The sequence below is a fragment of the Panthera pardus genome, unplaced genomic scaffold (assembly GCF_024362965.1).
Source record: "Panthera pardus isolate Hobbes unplaced genomic scaffold, ASM2436296v1 HiC_scaffold_12, whole genome shotgun sequence".
NCBI classification, from domain to species: Eukaryota; Metazoa; Chordata; class Mammalia; order Carnivora; family Felidae; genus Panthera; species Panthera pardus.
In genome coordinates, this window is record NW_026526677.1 from 93,465,083 (window position 1) to 93,488,760 (window position 23,678).

Below are 23,678 nucleotides of genomic sequence, written 5' to 3' on the forward strand. Positions count from 1 at the left end.
CGCCCCCCGCAGGTCCCGCCCACGGCCCCGCCCCGGCGTGGAGTCCGCGTCTCGAGTCCGGCGCAGGGCTGGCAGATCCTCCCAAACATGGTAGCGCCGGGATTTATATTTGTGCTGGTGCTGCCTTTAATCCTGCCGGCCGACACAAGTGCAGGTGAGGCGGCCCGGCTTGGCCCAACCTGTGCCGGTCAGCCTGCGCGGGCTCGGAGATCCCTCGTCCTCTGCAGGACCCGCGAACCGCGAACCTGGAGCCGGTCCTCCGACCCGACCCAGGCCTAGGCCGCAGGTGTCTGCTGGGCGGGAGTTCCGGCTGGTCAGCTTCTTCCCCGTCCTTTCAGCGTCGTCACGTTGCAGCGTGTGGGGCAGAGGGAGGGTTGGGTGTATCTGATTGGGGAGGCCCAAATGTGCTAGACCGAGGCCCTCGGGGTCTTTGAATAACTTCAAGGGAACTCGAAGGGAAGGGGGCGAAGCTAGTTCGGTAGTATTTGGAAACAGGTAACTGAGTCATCCAAAACATTTCACTTCTGCCCCCACAGTAGTACCCTTGGGGAGGGTTTGCTGCAGGCTTGGTTCCTTGGGGGAATTAAATTTTACTAGTTTAAGTGGTGATTAGGACTAAGAAATACAACCCCCTCACTAGCTAAGAATATTTAAGGCTTAGCTTTGATTGCTGGCGCAGCTTACAGGGATAATATGCGTGACACTGGGGAGGAGGGTGACTCACTGACTACTGTCCAGGTCAGATCCTGTCATTTGAATACCCCAGGCTGGACCCTGAGTCACAACCGTGGAGAACCAGAAGACGGAATCTGCGTGCTAACGCAAAGTAAAGTGATAATGCTGGCCTTGTTTTTTTGTTTAAACCATTCGAATTGTGGACCCCAAAGTTCCCTGCTAAGAAATGAAAGTTGAGGCGAGAATAGGGACAGGGTGCAGAAAGATGGCTCGTGCTCTACCAGAGCACCCAGAAGTACCCAGACAGACCAACTGCTGCCCCTAAGTAGTTTTTCAGGCTTTAACAAAGTGTAAACCAGCAGCACTCTCTGCATATCATTTTTTGCCTCTCACCCTCACTCAGTGACCTTTGAGTCCAGCATATGATAGGCGAGTAGGGCCATTATTTTATTAACTTTTCTGTTAAAGGCTGTTATCTTTAATGCCGGTGCAATATGCTGTCTTCACCTTGGGTCATATGCCCACGGTTACTATCTAATATTTGAAATGTACAAAAGTATATGAGCAATGAAACAATAAAATGGAACACCCAAAGGTGCTGCACCCAACTTAAGAACTAGAATATTGCCAGTTTTATTGAGACTCCCAGGATGTTCCTCCCAGGGCATCCAGGAGTTCCTCGCCAGAGGTAACCTACCCACTGGATTAATTTCATCACTCACTAACAGAACACTAATTCTTGTTTTCTACTCCAACATCCAAATGAAGGAAAAATTGAAGACCTAAGAAAAAAAGATTCAAATGCTAAGTGTCTTGTGCTTGACAAAAAGAATGACCAGTCCCGCCTCCTTTCTCGTTCTCCTATTTTGTCCATTACTCAATTCCCTGGTAATGTTCCACTGTCTACTCTTATCAGCTTGGAATGTGAGCTTTATAAGGGCAGGGAATATGACTTTTTTTTTTAAATTTACCAGCAATATCTGCAGCAGACTGGAAATTGCAATAATAACTCTGGAATCAGGTGACTTGGTTTCTAGTCCTTTTGTAAACTACCTGTGCGATTTAAGGTCAGTCAAAGGAGTTTAATATATGCAGTGTGGATAGCACTGTGCCTGCCACAAATAAGCTCCCCGGTAGAATGTAAGCTTCCTGCTGCTGGTGAGGCTTTTTGTCTGTGTTTTTTCCCTTTATTGTTTTCTTCTTTCTTTTTCTTACTGTTCTATCCTCAATGCTTAAAATGGTGCCTGGCACACAGTAGGCATTAATAAAAAATTTGTTGAATTAATTCATTAATATGCAAGCTATTAGGTAAAATTACCTAATCTACCTGGGTATCGGTCTGTTGATCCATAAATAACATGATTGTGCCTTGGGGTGTGAAAAATCCTTTCTATCCTTAAAATTCTTTAACTCAGAATAGAGCCAGGCACAATGAGGACCAGTAAGTGCGTGTTGGCGAAAACAGACTGACTTGGAAAGATGTGTCCCCGGCACAATGAGACAATGGCTGCACTCTTAGAGAGCCCTTCCTTTGTAAAGACTCATGTGCAAGCGACAGCCAGTTTTCTACACTCCATTCCCCTACCCTCACCCTCTTTCTGCTTAGCTCTTAGCCCTTTGGTTTTGAGTTCTTGTTCCATATGAAGCACCTACCCAAGACTAGGCCCTCCCACACGTGTGCTTCTCCCTTTCCCTCCAGCAGGCTGCCAACGTGCTTATGCAATTCTGGGATGTTAGAGTCTCTTCTTAGAGCATTTTGCTTGTGGTAGCTGTGCATCTCCAGCCCATTATCCAGCCTTCTGGATGATTGTTGGTTGTCATTTAGGTTTTATGATGGGACTAACTCATGAGAGAGCGCTGAGGATGTTTAGCGACTGGACTGTTATTTGAAGCAAATAGGCCACTGAGTCTGTATGGGAGACCCTGTTAGCTTTGCTGCCCTGTTAAGTATAGCCTCAGGGGCCATCATCATTTGTAGCTTTCAGGGAAGAAACCTTGTTAGTTCTCATTCTCTTTCCTGCCTATCATTTTTGTTTAAAATGCTTAAAAAAAATCTTAACTTTGTTAATTATTTTCTTCTAGGGATTTTAGTCTGTTTTGTTCAGACAAATTGGGACATAACTTAAGAAGATTTTTCCCCCCTTGTTAAGTTTTGATGAGGAACTCACTGAGATAATTTGGATAGATGCTTGTTATTAATAAAATACTTCAATATAGGCTGCATGTTAAAAATAGGAATGATCTCGTTAAAGTAAGTTCTTATTCAGTCTTGTTAGTGACTCTAGAATAGAATCTACAGTTTCAAGTGCTCTTCCTCTTGTTCTTTTTATATAACTTAGCTTGTGAAATGGGTAAAATTGAGACGAAAGACCTTTGTTCTGACATTTTGACCCTCTATTTCTCGCCGACCTTATTTTATCATCTTAATTTATTTGAATTTACCTTAGAAGGAAGCAGATGTCACAGATATTCATAAATGCTTATTTAAAATTTTTAGTGGGTTGTCAAAAAAACACAATAAGGGGAATTATTTGTAGGAGTCGACACTGGTGGGAAGGAAAGGGGGAGATAAAGAATGGGGGAGAGATTAGGGGAGGCTGTGTTGGAGAGAGGCAGGTTTCTTTATTCCCAGCAACAAGGAGTGGGCATGGTAATGGAAAGTAGGGGAAGAAAGTGGTTTATTTTTCTCATAAATACCATCTGTGGGGTGCATAAAAGGAGCATTTTAACAATTTGGAGGGAGAGCGCAGAGCATCAGGGCCAAGCTTGAGAGCAAAGGATGATCAAGAGCTCTGAAGCGGAGGAGGCTTGTGGCACATTGGTTGCCATAGGCTCTTTGAGTTTTCCTTATTGGTCATCTTGTACTATGATGCATATTATTGACAACTGCTCTTGTTATGTTGCTTACCTAATTAGGACGAATAAGATGTAGTTTTAGAAGATTAAAGGGTCTGGGTATATTCAAATTGTCCTGTATAAAAGCTTTATGGTTTCTTGCTGTTTAACCAGATTCAATTGGTGATGAATCCCCCAATGATGCTTTTCTAAGTGTTGGTTAACATTTTTAGATGTCCGTTTTCGCTTTGCTTCATACATCAATAATTACATGGTGCTGCAGAAGGAGCCCGCAGGGGCAGTGATCTGGGGCTATGGCATATTCGGAGCCACAGTGACAGTGACTTTGTGCCAAGATAAAGAAACCATCATGGAGAAGGTGACGAGTGTGAAAGGTAAGGCTGCTCATCCTCTGTTCAGCTTTTGTCCTCTTCTGCCACCTGCTGGATAATCTGAAAAACGAACACTGGTGCTGGAACTCAGGTTGTCGCACCCATCCATTTAAGTTTGAGTATTTATCATGTGTTAGGCACTGAGGACACAAAGAAAATTAAGACAGAGTCAAAGTTCCTGCCCTCCAGGATCTCATGGCATAATGGGAATAGACACCAAGTCATAAAGTGCAGTGTGATAAATGCTATGATGAAGGTGTATATAGGCTGTTGTGGGATACAGAAGAGAAGCGTCTAACTCAGATTGGATGGTAAGAAACAGTTTCCCCTGAAGGTGACATTTGAACTGAATTATACATAAAGGAGAGGCAGTATGGAGGAGTGCTTAAGAACCCAGGCTGTGGACTCACTGAGCTCAGGTTCTGATGCTATAACCTCAGGCATGTTATGTAACATCTCTGTGTCATAATTTCCTTATTTGTAAAGTGGAGATAATAATGATATTTAGGGTAATTGTAAGGATTAAGTGAATTAGCACATGTAAACACGAGTGTTAGCTGCCATTATTATTCTTATTCTTCTTATTATGATATTTAGAGAGTCACTCAAATATTTATTGAGTGCCTATGTGCCATATATTGTGCTAGGTACTGGTAATACAGTGATTAACAAGATAGATGTGGTCTGTCTCCTAATGAAGCTGACAGATGAGGGAGGAGGCAGAAAAAGAATAAGCAGTTACAGGTAAGTTAGGTGCCTCAGTATGGAAGCACAGTGTGCTATGGGAGTGCTTAGGACTTAGTCTAAGATTTATCTTGAAAAGTGAGTAGGGCAAACCAGGTAGGGCAATAGCCTGGAGCCATGGAGGCATGAGGGAGCATGGGTCATTGGAGAAATGGCAAGCAGGTTGGTTTGTCTAAGCACTGGAGTCTGCAACTGGTGGCAGATGACAGGAGAGAAGGTTGGAAATGTAGGAAGGCTTGTTTGTCACTGCTAAGGACTGTATACTCTGTTGTGGACTATACAAATCGATGGATTTTAAGTGGCCAAATAATCAGATTTGTATTTTAAGAAGATAACTCTGGCAGCACCATGGAGAGGAGAGTGGAGATCAGTAAGAATAGAGGTGGTGGGAACCGTTAGCCTGTGATATTTAGGCAATAGATGACAAAGGCCTGACCCACCTGACCCATGGCACCACCCAAGGTAGTGGTTGTAAGGGTATTCAAGAAGGTGAGAACTAGAAGCTTCTGTGAGCAGACAGGTCCTACAAAGGAGTCTTTGTCTAGAAGGGGTAGAGTTGTGTAAGTTGGCATGTGAAAGAGCATAGCTAGAAGTTAACTGCATATTGGAGGCCACAGTCACGGCTGGGTCAAGTGGAGACAGGATCAGATCTTGGTTAGAGGTAGTGATATAGCCATGAAATGTTGAAGGTGAGAGTCAGACAGGTAACAAGGCTGCTTTGGGGAGCAGGGGTGTTCATGTGGGAGTTGGTAGTTTGAGCAGTGACTTGAAGATATATATGACAGGGAAGCTTGTGGGAGTTTTATTGGGCCTTGAAAACAAGGGTTTCCTGATTAGTTTTCTCAATATCCAGTCCAGAGTGAACCAGACCCTGGTACAGGCTCTTTATAATTCATTTCCATACAAAAAACATTTTTTTAAGTTTATTTATTTTGAGAGACAGAGAATGCACACACACACACACACACACACACACACACACACACACACACACTTGCATGTGAGTGGGGAAGGGGCAAAGGGAGAGGGAGAGAGAATCCTAAGCAGGATCCATACTGTCCGTGCAGAGCCCAACAGGGGGCTCAAATCCATGAACCGTGAAATCATGCCCTGAGCTGAAATCAAGAGCTGGATGCTCAACCGACTGAGCCATATAGGTGCCCCAACAAACATTTAAAAATACTATGTGCCAGGCATAGATGCGAGGTGAGTGCTTCTAGTTCTTGGATTGTAAGACTGTTTAAGGTAAGAATGTTATCGGGTGACACTAAGAGACTTGAAAGGGGAAGCTTAATCTGATTGAGAAGTTGTTCTCTGTTAGATTTAAATGCTACTGGTGACCTGTGGGATGTACTGAAAATGAATTCAAGAGACAATTTTTGTGTTGTGTCTATCTTAGAAATTAACAGCATAGAGTATAAATACTGGTGATCACAGTTGATTTAGAAATCCAAAGAGCTGCTGTAGTTTAAAAATAAAAAATAGGGTTTCCTTGGCTAATAATTAACATTACCAATAAATATTTAGGAGACAGAGACTACATAGTACTATAGTGATAGATGCAAAAGAGTATACGTATACTTTATATTTGTTAGGCTCTCTACATTTGCTTGGTAGGAGAGAAAAAATAAAATATTTTAGATCCATAAACCTACTTATAGGGACATATTGTGTTCTGTACATGAAGCAAAATGAATAAAGTGTTATTTGGAATAAAGGAGGTAGACATGTAGGAAATTTTATAGGGCAAAAAAAATGTTTCTCAAAGGAAACACTACAGGGTATATTGAAAGGTTGACTTCTCTTTAAATTTGATGAGGACTCTGGGATTTTCAGCTAGACTACCTCAGTTTGTCATTCTGTCTCTGTTAATATTTAACTTATTACCTATAATCAATCCCCTGGGTGCCCACAACAAAATGGAATTAACAGCATGAAGATTTTTGTCCAGCAGACTGACACTTAAGCTTTGGGATGGTTCAATTAAAACTTGAGGGATGATTGGGAATATGGGTCAGGTACTGGGCCTAGTCAAACCATATCGTCAAATGATGCATGATGATTTTTTCAGACACAAGGAATAAAATTGGGGAGGGTATATCTTTTCACTTTGACATACATGGGGGATAAAATGAGAGTGTGTCTGGATTCATCATCATGACCTGAGGTAAGTAGGGATATTTACTTAGAAAATTACAAAAAGCCTAAACCCCTTAGAAAAGTAAAAAGCTCCTGGTTGCAATGTTAGCATGCACACTAGTTTTCTGTGCTATACAATAAATTACCACAAATTTAGGTGCTTGGAACAACACACTTTTATTATGGCACAGTTTCTTTCTTTTTTTTTTTTTTTTAATTTTTTTTTTAACGTTTATTTATCTTTGAGACAGAGAGAGACAGAGCATGAACAGGGAGGGGCAGAGAGAGAGGGAGACACAGAATCCGAAACAGGCTCCAGGCTCTGAGCTGTCAGCACAGAGCCCGACGCGGGCCTCGAACTCACGGACTGTGAGATCATGACCTGAGCCGAAGTCGGATGCTTAACCGACCAAGCCACCCAGGCGCCCTATGGCACAGTTTCTATAGATCTGAAGCCTGGGCCATTGCTTAGCTGGGTTCTCTGTTCAGGGTCTCACAAGACCGAAATCAAGTGTTGGCTGGGCTGTGTTCTCATCTGGAGGCTTGACTAGGGAATGATCCACTACAAGCTCATGTAGGCTGCTGGCAGATTTCCTTCCTTATGCCTATAGAATTCATGGAAGCATCTCTACTGCTTCAAATCTCTGACCTCTAGACCTTCTTCTGTTTTTTTTTTTAATTTTTAAAAATCTTTTATTTATTTTTGAGAGAGAGAGACAGAGTGTGAGCAGGGGAGGAACAGAGAGAGAGAGGGAGACACAGAATTGGAAGCTGGCTCCAGGCTCTGAGCTGTCAGCACAGAGCCTGACACAAGGCTTGAGCTCACAAGCCCTGAGATCATGACCTGAGCTGAAGTCAAATGCTTAACCGACTGAGCCACCCAGGAGCTCCTAGACCTTCTTTTAAAGGGCTTACCTTATTAGGTCAGGCCCACCCAGGGTAATCTTCCTTTTTATTAACTTAGTGTCAACTGATTTGGAACTTTAATTACATCTGCAAAACTCCTTTATCTTTTCCATATAATGTAACCCAAATCACAAGAATGACATCTCCTCTCCCATGCCATTTTCTGATGGTTGGAAGCAAATCACAGATTCTGCCTGAATTTGAGGCGAGGGGATTTTGTACGGGTGTGACTTATTGGGGGGGGTCACCTTAGGGTGTTATATGCCATAGCATGCTATAATTTAAATAATTTGCATAAATAGTTTTATTGATGGAAAAGTGTTCAAGCTCTTTTTTTGCTTTTTATATTCATATTTGGTGGTGGTGATGAGCTTTATACAGAATAAATGAAGGTTGCAAAGGGGCAGTTTGGGCAGTAAGACCTTCTTTACCTCCAAGTCACTTCTCTAGATCACTAAACTGATGTGCAGCTGGTGAAGTGCCAGGGTTTTGTAGGAGAAGAACTTCTTCCAATTGTAGGCTTTTCCTCTTGAGGAGGGAAAGGTCATGGATAATTTCCATTTTTCTCTTCTTGGCATCTGAGATTTGGCACAATAATCTGAAAAATAATTAACATCTGATGTGAATAGCAAAGAGAAAAAAGCATGAACGCACCTTATGACTAATCATATCTTTAGACAAATTCTTTTAATTTTTTTCCCTTTGATTATTTGTTCTTCTGATTTTGAGGTGGCAGGTGGTCAGGGAGATGGAGAGAAGAAAATGAAGAGAGTTCTTTACTTCAGTTGTTGGCTGGAACATGAAGAGAAGAGGGACAGGAAGAAATAGGCCCCCAGATATGCTAACCATTGGACACAGAAACAAAGCCTGATTAGTAGTCTGCATGGCTTTCTTGGTGGTATAACTCAGGACTGAGGTTTACTCTCTGCTGTTCACTGAATGCCTCGCACACAGTAAGCACTCAAAGTAACCGTGTAATAAAGGAAGGACGTGAATCTTCCTACATGGGAGATGAAAGAATGCGAGGAAGCAGAGATTTGAATGCAACAAACATGAGAATTTACAGAAATCCAGGCCTGGATTGGTAAGCAAGGTCACAAGATTCGCATGTGATGAAGGTCCAGAAGAAGGAACCAGAACAGCTGTTGCTCAGAAAGTCCATCAGGATGAGCAGAAATTCAGCTGGATGGTGAACTTCCAACTCTTCGTAGTTGGTGACTCAGTTTTATTATTTGGATTCAACCTAGTGGACTTGGTGGAGGGGTGGTCAACAAAGTTTCTAAAGACTGTAACTGGATTTCATCATCCTGTGGTGAGCTCCACTTTAACCAGCCAGTCCTCAACTCGATGGCCAAGGACTAACCACTTCTCTTGTGAAATGTGGTGATTTCTACTTTTGTAATCCCATCCTTGCCTTTGGTCTAAGAACCAGCCTTCACAGAGCTTGCTCTCCTTTGTGTATACTTGCATGGGAGTCAATCCTCAGTGTCTTAACCAAATTGTTTCTAGGTTGGTTTAACCATTAGTAAGCTCTCTGCAGTGGACCTGGTTTCCCCTGCATTCCCTGGCAGGTAACTTCACTTAACCCTCATTATTGTGTCAGTTTTATCAAGTGGGAGAGGAAAACAGCTTGAATCAAAAAGAGCTCAAGTATTAGACAAGAAGGAAGTTCTCTAAGGTCTTTGAGGGAGTTGAGAGTTTTCCTCAAGAGAGCAGTCCTTGGTGTGGATCCCTAGTTCTCTTCAGACTATTTAGGTACTAGAGGGAGCTCATTCTCTGGCTCTAGTAGGATGGCATTGCTATCTTTTGCCCAAACATCTCCCCCCTCCCTATTTGTCCTTCAGTTGCTGGGCAGTGAAACTTTTCAGAAACTCTGGTGAAGGTAACTTTCTTCACCGGCCATATTGCGTGGATTGAGGCTAAGTGTAAATATCTAATTAACAGTGACTAGAAATAGGTTGCACAGTAGTAGAAAGCTAAAGAAATTCTGCCCTAGGTTTTTTGACCTCCTCATCATAAATGAGTAATGTTTGTGGCAGAAGGACAGAGACTTAGTAAGATATGTGAGTGCAAGAAGCCTGGAAAGACCTTGGCAAGACTGTAGTGGGGACAGATTGGAGTGTCTGCCTGTTCAGAAGCGTGAGCCATATGGAGCACATCACACCTGTGCGACACAATCTGTACTAGCTGCCCACTGTTTCCAAAACAGCGATTTTTCTGCTTTAGGTGAATTATACATTTAATATGTTGATGTCTGGCTATTGGTGGTATAAAAACAATAGTGAGCATTTGGTCCTGAGCTTACTTGACCTCTAAGGGATGGGAGTAGCAGTCTCAGTGGGTTGTACTTTCAAGAGGGGCAAGCATGCACCCTTTCGCTGATGCCTTCAGGCTTTTGTACATTTTCCCCAAGACTCTGAACAATATGTGTGGTTTGAGCTTTTCCTAATCTCCTGTCATGCATCCGGACTTCTCATGCTTCTGCTTAGCTTTTGCTGATTGGGAAGAACTTCGCGTAGCGTCTAGCACTTAGTAGGCACTTGGATACTTTTTTTATAATTGTAATTTTTGCTGGCTGCTATAACTTTAGGGTGCTCCATTTCCACTTCTCACTCTTCTTTCCCTCTGAATTAACATTAATCTGATGGGCACAAATTAGAAATTATTTTGTAGCCTTTGGCATGATGCCAAGAATATTTATTTTAAAATGATCATTTCTCTATTTTCTTTATTCTCTTCTCACTCTCCTTTTTTCAACTTTGTTCGTGTTGTTTGGCTCCCCCAGGCATCATTTTGCCATTTTGAAGATATTTTCCCTAAGTTTCTGAATATGATGTTGGCAGTGGTGGTGGTATGAGTGGGTGAGAGGTAGGAAGGTGGTAGGGGGGTGGTTCCTAAGGAATGTGCTATGAATTTCTGAAACAGGGTCTTGGATAGCTTTTCATCTTCCTAATTGAGTCCGAAAACCTTAAGTCTGGTAAGTAACTCTGTGAAAATAATTAATTGGGCATGTCTAAATATCTTCTTCACAGAGATATCAATTTGTGATTAATCTTAAATTGGTACTATGTATGCTCCTACTCCTTTGTCCTGTGTCAGTTTCTCTGCTCACCTTAAGGGAAGTTCCAGATTGTAAATTATTTTCTCTAATCTGTGTTCACATTTGATTAGATAATTACAAATTAATTTGGGGCACTGCATAAATTTATTAGATCATGATTATATTAATACTGACATTTGGATAGTATAATATGAATTTCTATTTTATGTTTTTTTTAAATTAAGGTTTTTTTTGTATTTATTTATTTTGGAGAGAGACAGAGACAGAATGCGAGTGGGTTAGGGGCAGAGAGAGAGAGGGTGACACAGAATCCGTAGCAGGTTCCAGGCTCCGAGCTGTCAGCACAGAATCCGACGTGGGGCTTGAACTCATGAGCTGTGAGAGCATGACCTGAGCTGAAGTCGGATGCTCAACCGACTGAACCACCCAGGAGCCCCTATTTTATGTTTGTTTTTTTAAAATTAAACTCTCTTGGATTTTAATCTCAGTATATTTTTGTCTGTTCTCATTTAGGATTATAACTGGGTGATTAATTTTTCCTGTAAATGCTTCAGTTACAAGGAAGGAGGGATTGGTACAGATTAAGGATAGAAATGCTACTGCTTTTGTTATTTCTTTTGCTTGTCTGAAATTTGGCTAATTTTCATATCTTTTTAAAGTTTGTTTTGAGAGAGCGGGAGAGTGAGGGTGAGAGTGAGAGAGCGAGCGAGCGAACGAGAGAGAAAAGTGTAGGGGCAGAGAGAGAGGGAGAGAGAAGAGAGAATCCCAAGCAGGCTCCACATTGTCAGTGCAGAGCCCGACGTGGGGCTTGATCTCACGAACTGCGAGATCATGACCTGAGCTGAGATCAAGAGTCAGCCTGTTAACCAACTGAGCCCCCCAGGTGCCCTAATTTTCTTATCTTTGAATTCAGTTAATCACAGTGGTTGGGAATAGCCACAAATGAATATGATGCGTGACAGGATTGTGCTTTAATTTCGTTTTAATTGATTGATTGATTCCTTGGAGTCTTTTTATGATTTCAGCACATTCTAACAGCTGGATGGTGGTACTGGATCCTATGAAGCCTGGTGGACCTTATGAGGTGATGGCACAACAGACTTTTGGGAGAACAAACTTCACCCTGAGAGTTCATGATGTCTTATTTGGAGATGTCTGGCTTTGCAGTGGGCAAAGTAACATGCAGATGACGGTTTCACAGGTAATTTACAGAGTCTCAGTGGTAATAAATAATGATGATGAAGAAGAAGAAAAAGAAGGTAGAGGAAGGGGACAAGTAGAAGGAGGTAGAAACCTTTTTCTGCCACGTGCCAAGATCTGTTCTCAGTGTTTGCCATGTGTTAGTTAATTCGATTTAACAACTTTATGAGGTAAGTATGGTTATTCATCTCACAGATGAGGAAACTGGCCCCCTGAGGTTAAATTACCAGCTTAAGGTCACACAGTTAATAGTGCAGCCAGAATAGGAGCAGGTAATGCGACTCCAGAGCCTGCTTTCTTTCTCACAGCTAGTGCTCTGTACGTGTGCAGGGCACCATTTGCTGGCCTTCCTGAGCTACGGGCAGGAGCTAGAGTATCTGACGGCAAGGAAGATTTCATAACAAATTGAAGACAAAGTAGATTACTCTTCTTTTTGATTGGTCTTGATGAGCTTCTGGAGAGAGCCTGGGAAATCAAAACAATTAGAATTTGTTTCAAGCTGTGCATCTAATATATGTCTTTTGTTGTCATGGAGATTTAAAAAATTGAGACTGAATGTTGGCTTTGCCTTTTACCAGTTACATGACTTGGAGAAAATCACTTCGTATTTCTGAGACTTTGTTTTCAAAACCTGCTTTTTAGGAGCACCTGGGTGGCTCAGTTGGTTGAGCATCTGACTCTTGATTTAGGCTCAGGTCATGATCCCAGGTCATGGGATCAAGCCCCGTGCTGGGCTCTGTGCTGAGCATGGATCCTGCTTACGATTCTCTCTCCTTCTTCTTCTGCCCCTCTCCTCTGCACCTGTGTGCTCTCTCTCCTCAACCGCCTCCGCCAAACCCTGCTTTAAAAAAATTGTGGTTAAAATGAGTTTTTGTTTATTATATTTGATAAATGAATTTTATTTATCATATTTATCATTTTAACCATTGGTAATTGTACAACTTAGTGGCATTAAATTTGTTCACAACCCTCTGTGTACCTGTCAGCACTATCTGTACTCAAAAAATTTTCATCATCCCCAGCATCCCTCTGTACCCATTAAACAATAACCGTCCCCCTCTTTTTGCCTTCTTCCAGCCCCTGGTAACCTCTATTCTGCTTTCTCTCTATGAATTTGCCTATTCTAGGTACCTCAGTTTTCAGTATACAAGTCTCTTCCATCCTTAGTTAGATTTAGTCCTAAATATTTAATTCTTTTAAATGCTATTGAAAATGGAATTATACAGTCTTTGTCCTGTGTCTGATTTATTTTACCTAGCATAATGTTTTCAAGGTCTATCCATGTTGTAGCTTATATCAAAACTTTGCCCCTTTTTATGGCTGAATTGTATTCCATTGTGTATGTCACATTTTGTTTATCCATTCTTCTGTTGATGGACACTTGGGCGGTTTCTGTCTTTTGGCTATTGTGAATGTGTACAGATACCTGTTCAAGCCCCTGCTTTCAATTCTTTTGGATATATACCTTTGAGTGCAATTGCTGGATCATCTATTAGTTCTGTGTTTAACTTCTGGGGAACCACCAAAACATTTCTACAGTGGCCGTACTGTTTTACAGTCCTACCAGCAATCTGCAAAGGTTCAATTTCTCTAACGTGTTATTTTCTGTTTTTTTTTTAATTAATTTTTTTTATTATAGCCTTGCTAATATGTAGGAAGTGGTATCTCATTGTGTTTAAATTTTGTTTTTAGCTTTTTATTTAAATTTTAGCTAAAAAACAAAAGTTGGGGCGCCTGGGTGGCTCAGTTGGTTGGGCGTCTGACTTCAGCTCGGGTCATGATCTAACAGTTTGTGAGTTCGAGCCCCACGTCGGGCTCTGTGCTGACAGCTCAGAGGCTGGAGCCTGCTTTGGATTCTGTCTCCTCTCTCTGCCCCTCCCTACGTGTGCTCTGTTTCTCTGTCTCTCAAAAATAAATAAATGTAAAAAAATAAAAAAATTAATTTCAGCTAACATGTAGTGCAATATTGGTTTCGTGAGTAAAATTTAGTGATGCAGCACTTACATGATACCATCCAGTGCTGATCACAAGTGCCCTCTTTAATACCCATAATCCGTCTAGCCCATTCCCCACCCACCTCCCTCCATCAACCTTCAGTTTGTTGTCTATCCTTAAGAGTCTCTTATGGTTTGTTTCCTTCTCTCCTCTTCCTCCTCCCTTCTCGTATGTTTATCTGTTTTGTTTCTTAAATTCCACATATGAGTGAAGTCCTATGTTATTTGTCTTTCTCTGATTGACTTATTTCACTTAGTATGATACATTCTAGCTCCCTCCATGTCATTGCAAATGGCAAGATTTCGTTCTTTTTGATGGCTGAGTAATATTACATTGTATGTATGTATATATGTGTGTTTGTATATATACCACATTTTCTTTATCCATTCATCAGTCAATGGACATTTGGGCTCTCTCCATAGTTTGGCTATTGTCAGTAATGCGGCTATAAACATTAGGGATATGTAGCCCTTCAAATCTGTATTTTTGTATCCTTGGAGTAAATACCTAGTAGTGCAATTGCTGCTGGATTGTAGGATAGTCCCAATTTTAGTTTTTTGAGGATCATTGTAGTTTTGATTTGCATTTCCCTAATGACTAATGATATTTGTCATTTGTATATCTTCTTTGGAAAAATGTCTATTTAAGTTCTTTGCCTATTTTTGAATTGGGTTGTTTGTTGTTGAATTGTAGGAATTATTTGTATGTTCTAGATATTAACCACTTTTCATATGTATGATTTGCAAATATTTTCCCCATTCTGTAGGTTGTCATTTCACTTTCTTGAGAGTGTCCTTTGATACATAAAAGTTCTTAATTTCAGCAAAGTCTAGTTTATTTATTTATTTCTTGTTTTCTATGCTTTTGATGTCACATACATGAAATTGTTGCCAAATCCAGTGTTAAGAAGGTTCCCCCCCCCCCCATGTTGTCTTCTAAGAATTTTATACTCTTAGGTCTTTGATCCTTTTTGACTCAATTTTTATATATAGTGTAAGTTGAAGATCTAACTTCATTCTTTTGCAAGTGGATATGCAGTTCTTGCAGCAGCATTTGTTGAAGACTGTCCTTTCCATATTGAACTCTTGGAACTCCAATTGACCATATATGTGAGGGTTTATTTCTGGGCTTACTATTTTATTCCATTGGTCTATATGTGTCTCCTTATGCCAGTACCATACTGTTTTGATTACTGTAGCTTTGTAGTAAGTTTCAAAGTTGGGAAGTATGAGTCTTCCAACTTTATTCTTCTTTTTCAAGATTGTTTTGGCTATTCATGGCTATTCATATGGAATTGCAAGACAATTGCAATTGTCTTGCAATTCCATATGAATGTGAGGATATGCTTTTCCATTTCTGCAAGAAAGGCTTTTGGAATTTTGATAGATATTGTGTTGAATCTGTAGATTGCTTTGGGTGATATTGACATTTTAATGATTTTAAGCCTTCCTGCTATGAAGGGATGTTTTTCCATTAATTTAGATCTTTAATTTTTTTCAGCAATGTTTTGCAGTTTTCAGTATACAAGTCTCTTACCTCCTTTGCTAGATTTATTCCTCAGTATTTAATTCCTTTAGATGCTGTTGTACATGAAATTTCTTTCTTAATTGCCCCTTAAGACTGTTCATTGCTGGTGTATAGAAACAAATGATATTTGCATGTTGGTCTTGTACCCTGACCCTTTGCTGAATTTGTTTATTAGTTCTGGTAGCTTTCTTGTGAATTTTTTTGGGTTTTCTAATATAGGAGCATATCATCTATGGATAGAGATAGTTTTACCTCTTTGGATGCCTTTTATTTCTTTTTTTTTTTTTTTTTTTTTTTTTTTGTCTAGTAACTCTGGCTAGAGCTTCCTGTACAATGTTGAATAGTAGTGGTGAAAACAGACATCCTTCTCTTGTCCTGGTTTTAGTAGGAAAACTCTCACTCTTTCACCACTGAGTGTGATGTTACTTGTGGGTTTTCATAAATGCCTTTTCTCATGTTGAGGAATGATCCCTGTATTCCTAGTTGTCTGAGAGTTTTTACCATGAAAGTATGTTGCATTTTGTTAAACTAAGTCTGAGACTTAGTTTTCATGACTATACTGCAGTAGTGATTGTATCTGACCTGATTTACTGAGCCATTAAAAAGATTAAATTATTTTGTTTGTTTCTAAAAGGTCTTTATAAATTGAAAATAGCTGTCAAAATATAAGGTGTTGCTATTTTCTCAAATTTTTTATTATAAAAAGTTTTAAGCACACAAAAAAGTTAAGAGACTTGCAAACACCTATATACCCACCACCTAGATTGACAGTTGGTAATATTTTGCCTTATGTGGTTTATCTGTTTGTGTGTGTGTGTGAATTATCTCAATGTAAGCTGTATATCTTGATATTTCAGTTAGGTGTCATATGTCAAATTGATACATATTCATGTATAAAATTAATATGTTGATTTATATGTACATATATGTATACATAATAGAAAATATGCTAGGTCTCAAAATTTAAGAACAGTTAATCTTCAAAGGCTGTGATGTATATATAAATATAAACATATATTTGTATATTTTTTTTACACAGAAAGAACATATATGTATATATACATTTTTTTTTAACAGAAAGAAGGCCAATGATGATTTTTTTTTTTTGCTCAACTTTTTCATAGCCTAGGATTTCTTTTGTTAGCATCAATTCATTTTTCTCTGTTTCACTCACAGCCTTTGAAGACGTTCTTAAATTTTGAGACCTAGCATATTTTCTCCTTTATGATAACTGTATAGAGGCTTCACTAGGCTCTATTTACTCTGCTAGAATTTTTGGGAGGAAAGGCACTACACAGGCTCCCAAGTAGGGACGGGACACACAGGGTGCATGGAGTCATGTGGGATGGAACCAGGGAATACTGACTTGCCATCTGTTGGTCAGTGACGAAATTCACTTTGAAGGGTTCCGGTGTTCGTTGCTCTTAGGGAATAGGGCTGCCCTGACAGACTATGAGTGAGGTCTCTTAAGTAAAGCTGGGTAAAAAGGACACTGAAGGGGCGCCTGGGTGGCTTGGTCGGTTATGCGTCCGACTTCAGCCCAGGTCATGATTTCATGGTCCGTGAGTTCGAGCCCCGCGTCGGGCTCTGTGCTGACAGCTCAGAGCCTGGAGCCTGTTTCAGATTCTGTGTCTCCCTCTCTCTCTGCCCCTCCCCTGTTCACGCTCTGTCTCTCTCTGTCTCAAAAATAAATAAACGTTAAAAAAAAAAAATTAAAAAAAAAAAAAAAGGACACTGAAAAAGTTGCCAAGGGGAAGGAAAGTTCTTAGTAGTTTGGTGTTCTAGCAAGGCAGCAGAGGTAGAACAAAAGCCTTGGTGCTGTATGTCTTTGGCATTCAGATTTATTTTCAAGATCAGCTCTACTTTCTAATTAGACACAAAAACTGTCTAGAATGAAGAGGGTGGATTTCTGGATAGGGTGTGATGGTGTTAGAGCTTTGGGCCTCAGAATTGTCCCCTCTTCGTTTGTTTAGTGGAAGCTGTCTGATTTAAAAAGGAAAGTAAGGGAGATCATTGTTATTTCTTTTAAATTAAAATCAGGGTTGGACAACATATTAGCAAGTTCACAGACATAATTGAAACTATATTAGCTTGAAATATTGCTGACAGAAGGTAAAGGTTTTTTATGCACTATCAGAACTTCAGAGAAAGTAGTCTGAGTTAAGTTCTTTGGCACATTTGAAACTGGGATTGATTTTCTTCCCTTGTCTGTATGTTCTGATTTTGCTGTAATGAGCATGAACTAACTATAATTTTTAAAAGAAAGTTATAAAAACAAGAAACTGATATGCACTTGCCTAATCCCTTAAAGATTTATCAAAGGCTCAGTTTGCAATGAAGAGTCCCATTAAATAAACAAGAATCTTAGGAATAAATGGTTTTGTTTGCATTATGGGTTGGCACAAATATGTTCTGCGTACTTTGATTTGTTTCCTTTAATAAGTTAAGAATTTGAAAAGATTATTGTCTTCCTAGCTCTTCCCCTGAAACTTAGTTTCTCCTCAAGTTGATATTTATTTTCTTGCCTTTCTTTCATTATGCTTCTCCAGTTTTGAGGAATACTTAAATTTGAGGTTTAAAAATCTCTATGACTATACTATGATCTCAACTCATTTTTGAAAAAATTTTTATTTATGTTATTTCATTTTTTAAAAATGTTTATTTATTTTTGAGAGAAGAGAGAGCACATGAGCAGGGCAGGGGCAGAGAGAGAGGGAGACAGAGGATCCGAAGCAGGCTCTGTGCTGACAGCAGACAGCTCGATGCGGGGCTCGAACTCACGAACTGCCAAGATCGTAACCTAAGCTGAAGTCAGAAGCTTAACCGACTGAGCCCCCAGGCACCCCAATTCATTTATTTTTTTTTAAATATATAAAATTGAGTCCTTTCACATACTTTGTGGTTTATTTTGCTTTTATTGCTTCTACCCTGGATTGCTTTTTTTTTTCTTTTTTTTTTTGTTAACTAATTACTAAATAATGCTACTAAAAAGATCCTACTCTGGACATACCTACTCCATTTTTGTATTAGTTTTCTAATTCAGAATCTAAATTCTTGCATTTATGTCTTCACAACCAGTATCTTATTTACTCTTGCTTCCTGCCATACTTAAATATGTGGGAACTTTTGAATTTAAATGTTTATCGAACTGAACTTTAACCGGGCTCCCTTTCAGCCCAAGTGGCTGGAAGCAAAACTGAAGTTTTATATCTTGAGAGAAAGCATGGTTTTGTTTAGAAGTGGGATTGCTGTTAACTCACTAAGGAAAACAGTCCTTTTTTGAATGCTTTGATTATAGTTCCCTGTTTGCACAGAAAGGCATGGACCAGATGTATTTGTATCTATACAGTCAGGTTCTCAATAGCAGGCTGTGCCAGGGGATCTCATCTCATTTTCTGTCAAGCTAAATCAGATTTTGATTGTTAAGAGTAAACACATTCTTTCTGCCTAGAATTTACTCTTCAGCATCTTCTGCATTAGATTAAGGCTATAAGCTCTGAGATACAGGGAGATGGAAAAAGAATTCCATCTGACACAGCCACATGTTAATTTTTTATTTTTTTGTTTTAAATTGTGCGCTTAGTTTGCAAGACAGCATTTTAGGTGCTGATGGTGTCAAAAGCCAAGTTTTCTAGTCTGTTAACATTCTATAGAACTTTATTTTTTGATCGAAAGCATGCTTTATATGATTCTTCTTTTATTCCTTTTGCTCTTTTTTCCTCTAAAGACGCCCAACACAGACATGCACGTACACACACACGTACACATGTACATGTGCATATGCACACATGCACACACATGTACCCAGACACGGTATCTGTCTCTTCTCTTTGCCCTCCTCCGTGTGACTTTTCTGAGGAGGTAAGATTTCTACTATAACCTACCACTCTTCACATTCAAATGAAGGAAATGGCAGATTGTATGCCCATCTTGTTGTTAGGGTAAAGTGGAATTTTAAGATTGAGTGTTATTTATAACACTGAGTGAGATGTGTATAAATGGAGAAAAGTCTAAATGTTCATCTGTCGCCTCCTAACTCAGGGTAGGTCTTAAGACTTGGATATTTCTAGTTAGGCTCAGAAGAAGATGGCCAGTGTTAGACAAGGAAGCCCAGTTTTCAATATCTTGGCAATCCTGACATTGTTCGTTTACAAGTAGAGAAGTCAAAATCCAGAAGCAAAGGGCTCATACTGTATTACAATAAAAGATTCATGGGAGGTATGGTGGCTGGCTTATTTATAGTTATTGCCTCAACTTTAAAGCTGCTATATTCTACTGTAGGAGAAGGGACTCTAACTTAGAAAACCTAAATTCTTTATTAAGTGAAGCTCCCCTGTGTTCTTTGGTATGGATTCCCCGCGCGTGCGCACAGCCTCACATACTCTCACACAAGGGCCCTGCTCCCTCACGCAGACCCCATGCCAAGATTCTCTGAGGAAATAGATTCTTGACGTTTCTTCATTAATTCAAGAATGTGGCATAAAGGTTACAAAATGAACACAGGCGAGCAGCTGCTTTGATGGTGAACGGCCTGTCCCCAGGGAGGCAGTGGTACACTCTTTCCGCCGCAGCAGCCTTAATGACTTCAAATACCTTGGTATTCATTTACATCCTCATTTAAATACTTGGTAGGAAAATAATTACACTGAGGTGTTTGATGAGATGAAATTTGATCTCAGCAGATGGAGTAAGGCTTCCCCTTTCATCAGCGGGGGGAAACCAAGTGTCATTTAAATGAAAATCTTCCTGAAATCTCTTTATTCCTAAATTTGCTGCCCATATCCCCGAGGAAATGCTTCCATCAAGAAGGCTTGGTGAGATTGGGAAAGGATACCAATTTCAGAAGTAATTGTCATCAGGTACAGCAAGAATTTTCCCCCACCCCCAAGCGTTTTTTTTTTTTTTTTTAAACGCTTGCTGTGGCTTTCAGGTTTTGGCTTGAGAGAATACACAAATGTGAATTTGAAAATGGAAGTTTTTCCCGGCCGGTGTTTTGGATCCAGGTCTGTGTGCTGGTGACACGGGAGAGTGCCAAACACCGCAACCCTGTCGGCCTTGAATAGTCCACCGCGCTAGCAACGGGCCTATGAGACAAGTAGCATGTTCACCCGTACCCGCCTCCCCACGCTGGCATCTCACTGCGATGCGGCACTTGAGTTCCCAGGCAGTGCGGAAGCTAGTGTGGGAGGAGAGAAGGAAAGCAGTTTCACCCACGGTTTCCATGGAAGCAGCATACCGTCCTTAGTGCTCAGAGAGGAGCTGGTTTCAAGGGAGGTGACTTTTTACAGGTACTTGCTGCCGAAAAATAATTTTCCTGCCAGAATAGACTGAGTGCTTTAGGCTGTTTTCACTCTTGACTGTTTATTTTACATTTCGCTTGCCGGGCAAGATTTTGCACAAACGTGTCTGGATTTCCTATGGAATTTTCCCGAGAACGGATGTAGTCTCTGTCCTGATAGCGTGAAGACCAGCGACCCCCACCGGCTAGAGCTGCTGTTACCCAGGGGGCACTTCAAGGCTGTGGCTCCCGTAGTGATCGGAGAGACATTTCACTTGCATCTGGCCGTCTTATTGGCCACAGCAGGCTCAGTGGCAAGTCGAAAGGCGATTCAAGGGGGCAGTCTATTTCACTGAAATGCCCTGTGGGGGCACTCTGGCTGCTCCAGGGTTTCTCTTACACTGTGGACTGGAGGGCCAGCTGTATTCTGTGTGGTGGGTGGGAGGAAAGGGGAGCCAGCTGCACACTCGGTGGCTAGCGGCCAATGGAAAGTATCCCAGCCTCCTGCGCTCTCGGTGTGGCAGTCCCGTCAGCTGGAGCTCTTGTTCCCTGAGGCCAATGATAACTGGGCTTCCCGATGCGCCTGTTAGCCCTTTGTTTTGGGAAAACCAGACTAGTCCAGGGTGGGGTGGGGGGATAGAGAAGACAAGAAAAGGCACCCAAATTACAAAACAAATCAATACATTTACACTCTATATTCTTTGTAAAAGAAAAGAAAAGCATAACTCAAAAATCAGGATGGAAGGAACTGGCACTTTTGTATAAGCTCACAGAGGAATGACTAACAAAGAAACTACTCAGTATAATGCAGTCTCATCCAGAAAAGCTCCAAGCCATTCCTGTCGTACTCTTGGCAACTGGTGAGGTTTTGTGAAGGGATCTGGGAAGAAGTGGGGTCTTTGGGTGGACACTTTTCTTTGTCTGCAGCCATGCTGAACATCACCTTTCAGATTGCCCTGTCTTCTGTGCCTTTCTTGAGTGATTGGGCAGGATGAGATGAGAATATAAACATTTGAGATATTTCAGTATGTCTTAGTACTTCGAACAATCATCTCTCAGGTGTGTTCCTTTTGAAGACACCTCTCTTCTGTGTTGTGGATTACACACACCTACCTCCCCCTGGCCTTTTGAGCTCCATTTTGGAGAGACGTGAATGCTATGGTTTTGTGTTATCGGTTACTTTTCCTGACTAGAAGCATTTTAGTTTCAAGATGCTACAGTGGGTCTAGTTGACAGTTGATCTTTAGCCTAAACCTCATCCAATTCAGACTTGCTCCTTGAGATCTCAAATTTCAGGGTATTCCTACCTTCTTTGGGGACAGGATTCACCATGGTCTGTGTTTGTCAAGGTGTATCAAGGTGATTCAGAGCAGCCCATCACTGGTTTGGGTTATTTATTTGATCTTGGTTTATGAAGGCTCAGAAGAGCTCAGAGGTTGGGGAGTGTTTACTAAGAGGTGGTAGGCTAGTTGGCCGCCCACTAGGTTGATGTAAGAAATGACATTCCTGTCTGTTTTCCTAGATATTCAATGCGACAAGAGAGCTGTCTAACACTGCGGCCTATCAGTCTGTCCGCATCTTCTCTGTGTCGCTCACTGAGGCAGAGCAGGAACTGGAGGACCTGGCCAAGGTTGACTTGCAGTGGTCTAAGCCCACCTCAGGTGAGTGACTGTGGAACGTGTGCCACCTCTTACGTACTGGGTCAGTGCCCTAGGAGGACTCTGGAACCCTGAATTTGGTTCTGATCTATTTATTAGGATTCAGCCACCCTTATACTCATTTCTCGTTGACTCTCCACCCGAGTTCTGGGGGTAGCCACTTCATGCATTTCTTCCCGAGATTCCCCCCTGCTACGAGCAGATGACACTTCCTTCAGCTTCACTGAACAGACTGAGGCCACTCACATGAGCTCTGCCAGCATCTCTCAACACTGCCTCAATGCTCTTCTCTTTTTCTCTTCCTTCCTTTGTTTCTGTGTCCGAACACAGCTGAGTGCTGTCCTTTCAGGGCTACCTGTGATGTGGGCGCTTCCCCTTCCAGGGCCTTCTACCCCTCGAGCTCTGGTCTTTCACCCCCATGTCCATTCAGCACAAAATCTTTATTTCCCACCTGTTCTGTGTCAGGCTTTGTGCTGGGCCCCAAGGACACAGCAGTGAGTAGGACAGACACAGGCTCTGTTCTCAGATTCTGCCTTTCTCTTACTCTAAGCAGACAAAACAAAACAAAACACACACACAAACATGACAATCCCCCTTCTCATGGTGTCTCACCGCTCTCCTTTGCTCTGTTAAACTTTTCTAGAGTATTTTCTGTCCTCATTCTTTTCACTGCCTTTTCTATGTTCACTCTTGGTAATTTGTCTTCTCCTTCCACCTCAACAACTTGTTCACCTCAAGGCTGCTGCTGTTCTTCCAGTTATACACTCTGGAACACTCTAGCCCTTGACCCTGCTGAAGGACACCTGTTCTCATGGAGCTTGTATTCCAGTGCGGAGGAATACAGGAAATGCTTAATACAATTAGTAAATTCTATACAAAGTGTCTGGTCCTCAGTATTACACTATCTGAATTCTCCCTGTGAGAACTCAGGAACTGAAGAGATTTGGGTAAATTTTTGGATAAATTTCTTGGTCTGTGAACTCTCCTTACATGGTATCCCAAACTCAGGAATCAGTTAGGTTTGGATAATATATTATACCTTCCTATTATCCCCCTTTTACTCTCTGAACTCTGAGACCGAATACATTTTTGGGGATCAAGGGATAGGGTGGATGAGGGTGTAAGCTAATGAGACAGAACTATATAAATAAAATACATCAGGGAAGGGGGTGCAGTAGGACTGTTGGGGACTGGGATGGGGTCGTGGTTTCTCGTTGAGGGTGGCCATGGGGGTCTCAGTTGAGAAAGGCGATGTTTCGGTGATCAGC

At 41.2% G+C, this 23,678-nt stretch overlaps 1 protein-coding gene across 7 annotated transcripts in view; it reads left to right on the forward strand.

Moving 5' to 3' along the window:
- Positions 1-15: 15 nt before the first annotated feature.
- SIAE (sialic acid acetylesterase) overlaps positions 16-23,678 on the forward strand; it is a 46,887-nt gene continuing 23,224 nt past the window's right edge. For 2 of the 7 annotated variants that reach the window (XR_008421263.1, XM_053900329.1), the window contains exons 1-4: positions 451-826; positions 3,744-3,905; positions 11,778-11,953; positions 22,275-22,413. Coding sequence is in view for 6 of the 7 variants with exons in the window: in XM_053900329.1 (XP_053756304.1) it covers positions 694-826; positions 3,744-3,905; positions 11,778-11,953; positions 22,275-22,413 (610 nt within the window). In the remaining variant the exon portion in view is untranslated. Of the gene's footprint in view, positions 155-179; positions 314-450; positions 827-3,743; positions 3,906-11,777; positions 11,954-22,274; positions 22,414-23,678 lie in introns of those variants that run through there. The other 5 variants (XM_019433462.2, XM_019433463.2, XM_019433466.2 and 2 more) reach the window with 5 other exon arrangements.